The 4,152-nt window shown below is 43.5% G+C and overlaps 1 protein-coding gene across 1 annotated transcript in view; it reads left to right on the forward strand.

Moving 5' to 3' along the window:
* Window positions 1–3,727, forward strand: part of LOC122131115 (protein mono-ADP-ribosyltransferase PARP11-like) — a 7,823-nt gene extending 4,096 nt beyond the window's left edge. Inside the window, exons 5-7 of the mRNA XM_042706030.1 lie at window positions 364–491; window positions 1,725–1,876; window positions 3,372–3,727. Coding sequence (XP_042561964.1) covers window positions 364–491; window positions 1,725–1,876; window positions 3,372–3,688 — 597 coding nt within the window. The 3' untranslated portion in view covers window positions 3,689–3,727. The remainder of the gene's footprint in view (window positions 1–363; window positions 492–1,724; window positions 1,877–3,371) is intronic.
* Window positions 3,728–4,152: the final 425 nt, after the last annotated feature.

Raw genomic sequence — 4,152 nt, forward strand, 5'->3', positions numbered from 1 at the left:
GTCCTGAACGAGTAATGTGACGCTACCATGACGACCCAGAGTAGCAGCCACCTCACCTCTTTTTACATTTACATTTATTTTATCCAAAGCGACTTACATATGTGCGACTTACAATGTATACACATTTTACATTTACACTGATGGCACACTGCACATCAGGAGCAATTAGGGGTTCAGTGTCTTGCTCAAGGACGCTTCGACAGACACACACACACACACACACACACACACACACACACACACACACACACACACACACACACACACACACACACACACACACACCTCCTGTACCATTGTCGCCCCCTGTTTTTGGCAGCTAAAAGTGAGTCATTCTTTCCTTTTTGATTTTTGTTTTTTCAGCTCATCCCTCTCGTCCAGGACACACACGAGTTCCAGGAGGTCAAAGGGCTTTACGAGCGAACGATGAGCAGCCCCATCCGCTCCATCCAGAGGATACAGAACTCCGACCTTTGGGAGTTCTTCTGCAGGTCAGCCTGAACCCCTACTACTGCCTGAACCCCCCTACTACTGCCTGAACCCCTATACGGCCTGAACCCCTACTACTGCCTGAACCCTGAACCCCTATACTGCCTGAACCCCTACTACAGCCTGAAGCCTGAACCCCTAATACTGCCTGAACCCCTAATACTGCCTGAACCCCTATACTGCCTGAACCCCCTACTACTGCCTGAACCCCTATACTGCCTGAACCCCTATACTGCCTGAACCCCCCCTATACTGCCTGAACCCCTATACTGCCTGAACCCCTATACTGCCTGAACCCCCCCTATACTGCCTGAACCCCTATACTGCCTGAACCCCTATACTGCCTGAACCCCTACTACTACTGCCTGAACCCCTATACTGCCTGAACCCCCCCTATACTGCCTGAACCCCTACTACAGCCTGAACCCCTATACTGCCTGAACCCCTATACTGCCTGAACCCCCCCTATACTGCCTGAACCCCTACTACTGCCTGAACCCCTATACTGCCTGAACCCCTATACTGCCTGAACCCCCCTACTAATGCCTGAACCCCCACTACTAATGCCTGAACCCCTACTACTGCCTGAACCCCTACTACTGCCGTCCTGATCAGAAAGATGTCTGAATGATGGAGTCAGTTCAGTTTAATACAGTAGTCCTCTCCAGAATGATGTGTGAATCAGTTGAGTTTAATACAGTAGTCCTCTCCAGACCGATGTGTGAATAGTGAATCAGTTCAGTGTAATACGCTAGTCCTCTCCAGACTGATGAGGGAATAGTGAATTCAACTTTGCTTGACATTGCGGCAGAGATTATGTTCTATTAGGCCTGTAAGGTTCTATATAACTGCGTATTATTAACTACATTAGGTATGTTCATGTATATTATGTTATACATAACTGTTTGTAAATATACCTGAACATCAAAGTATAGTTTACATTTACATTTACATTTAGTAGACGCTTTTATCCAAATCGACTTACAAGGATGTATTCACATTTTTACATTTTTTTACACTGATGGCACACTGCACATCAGGAGCAATTAGGGGTTCAGTGTCTTGCTCAAGGACGCTTCGACAGGGAATCGAACTAGCAACCTTCTGATTACTAAACGACTTCTCTACCTCCTGTACCACTGCCGCCCCATATAGTTATTATGTACCAAAGACACAGTGCTATTTCAGGGGTGATTTGTGGAGTTTTGACGGCGTTAATTCATTCATTTCCCCAGGAAGAGAGTGCAGCTGAAGAGGATTAAGAATGGCGTGGACATCGAGGAGAGGATGCTTTTCCACGGGACAGCCTCCGTTAACATCCAGGCCATCTGCACTTTTAACTTCGACTGGCGGCTCGCCGGGAGTCACGGATGTGTCTACGGCAAAGGTACAGAGCAGCACAGTAAAGCCTTTACATTTAAATTTAGCGGACGCTTTTATCCAAAGCGACTTACAAGGATGTATACACATTTACACTGATGGCACACTGCACATCAGGAGCAATTAGGGGTTCAGTGTCTTGCTCAAGGACGCTTCGACAGGAAATTGAACTAGCAACCTTCTGATTACTAAACGACTTCTCTACCTCCTGTACCACTGTCGCTCACTTGTTTAATGGAGCCGTATGTAAGATACAGCCTACACTTTGGGCAGAGAAGGTTTAAAGGAGCCGTATATAAGATACAGCCCTCACTTTGTGCAGAGAAGGTTTAAAGGAGCCGTATATAAGATACAGCCCTCACTTTGGGCAGAGAAGGTTTAAAGGAGAAATATGTAAGTTGCAGCCCTCACTTTGGGCAGAGAAGGTTTAAAGGAGAAATATGTAAGTTGCAGCCCTCACTTTGGGCAGAGAAGGTTTAAAGGATAAATATGTAAGTTGCAGCCCTCACTTCGGGCAGAGAATGTCTGAATAGTGAATTCATGAATGCGTGAGGAAGAGTTCAGAAGTGGTGACGTGTAGAGCCCTGCATCTTTCATCGATTACATTTTGAACTTCGAAGTTCATTCATTCAGAGCACACTGGCAATCTTCAGCTCAGAATAATTCAAACAAAAGCAATATAGTGTACCTTTAAAAAGGATCATCTGACTTCACGTATGCCATGTTTCAGAAGTACATCTACTAAAGGAATTCATCTCTCTCTCTCTCTCTCTCTCACTCTCTCTCTCTCTCACTCTCTCTCTCTCTCTCTCTCTCTCCCTGTCTCTCTCTCTCACTCTCACTCTCACTCTCTCTCTCTCCCTCCCTCCCTCTCTCACTCTCTCTCTCACTCAATTTTTTTTTGTCAATTTTCAATGGCTTTATTGGCATGAATGTATGGTACACTGTTGCCAAAGCACTTAAACAATAAGAACAATAATAATAACAACAATGGTAATACAGGAACAGATAAGTTAATTAAATAATAAAAAAATAAATAAAAATACATTAAATAAAAATGCTTAAATAAAAAACATTACAATTATAATAATTACGTAAAGAAAAAACATAGACAGATAAGAATAGATACAAAAAAAAAAAAATTTAAATTTAAAAAAACAAAAAAACACTATGAGCACTCTCTCTCTCTCTCACTCACTCTCTCTCTCCCTCCCTCTCTCTCTCTCTCTCTCTCTCTCTCACTCTCTGTCTCTCTCCCTCTCTCTGTCTATCTCTGTCTCTCTCTCACTCTCTCTCTCTCTCTCTCTCTCTGGTCCCTACTTAATGTTATCTCTCTCAATTCAATTCAATTCAATTCAATTCAAAAAGGCTTTATTGGCATGACTGCATACAATACAATGTTGCCAAAGCATGTTTACATAAAATGTACAAGCACAATAAACATAAATAAATAATAATAATAATAATAATAATAATAATAAATCTCTCTCTCTCTCCCACAGGTTCCTATTTTGCCAGAGATGCCAAGTACTCCAGCAAGTATTGCAACTCGTCATCACAGACCCATAAACTCAGTCTCCTGCCTCACGGTCTCTCTACCGCGCCCCCCTCTCATCACAAGTGCATGTTCCTGGCCCGGGTCCTGGTCGGCGAGTACGCCATGGGTTCCAACTCGTTCGTCAGACCCCCCTCCAAAGACGAGACCCTCACGAACGTCTTCGACAGCTGCGTGGACGACCTGCAACACCCAAAGATCTTCGTCGTGTTCGACAGCAACCAGACCTACCCCGAATACCTCATCGAGTTTGAGGAGGCGTGATTGATTGATTGATTCCATCCGCTGTGTCCACGGCGACGACGACCGTGATGATGATTGGCGGGACTGAAGTGGTGCCAGTCAGATTGCCAGAGAGACACTGAATCAGACGCTGCAGGGAACAATACAAAATGGCTTCCAGTGGAAGAGGTTCTGCACAGCGGATTGTATCCGCACATCTTAGGCTACTTTGTCTTGGAACGGGAGAAACCAAGAAAAACTGTCTCATCTCCACCGATCATTTGTTAAAAAACTTTATTTTGATCTTTTGTTTAAAAAACTTTATTTGATCTTTTGTGAAAAGACTTTATTTGATCTTTTGTTGTATTTAACTATGAATTCCCTGATCTTCTGTTCTGTTTACATAGTGCATATTAAAACATTTTGGAGATGTAATATGCATCAGCATATGTACTATATATGTATATATTGTTTTATCTACATCACTCCTACTGATCCTTCACATA

The sequence above is a fragment of the Clupea harengus genome, unplaced genomic scaffold (assembly GCF_900700415.2).
Source record: "Clupea harengus unplaced genomic scaffold, Ch_v2.0.2, whole genome shotgun sequence".
NCBI classification, from domain to species: Eukaryota; Metazoa; Chordata; class Actinopteri; order Clupeiformes; family Clupeidae; genus Clupea; species Clupea harengus.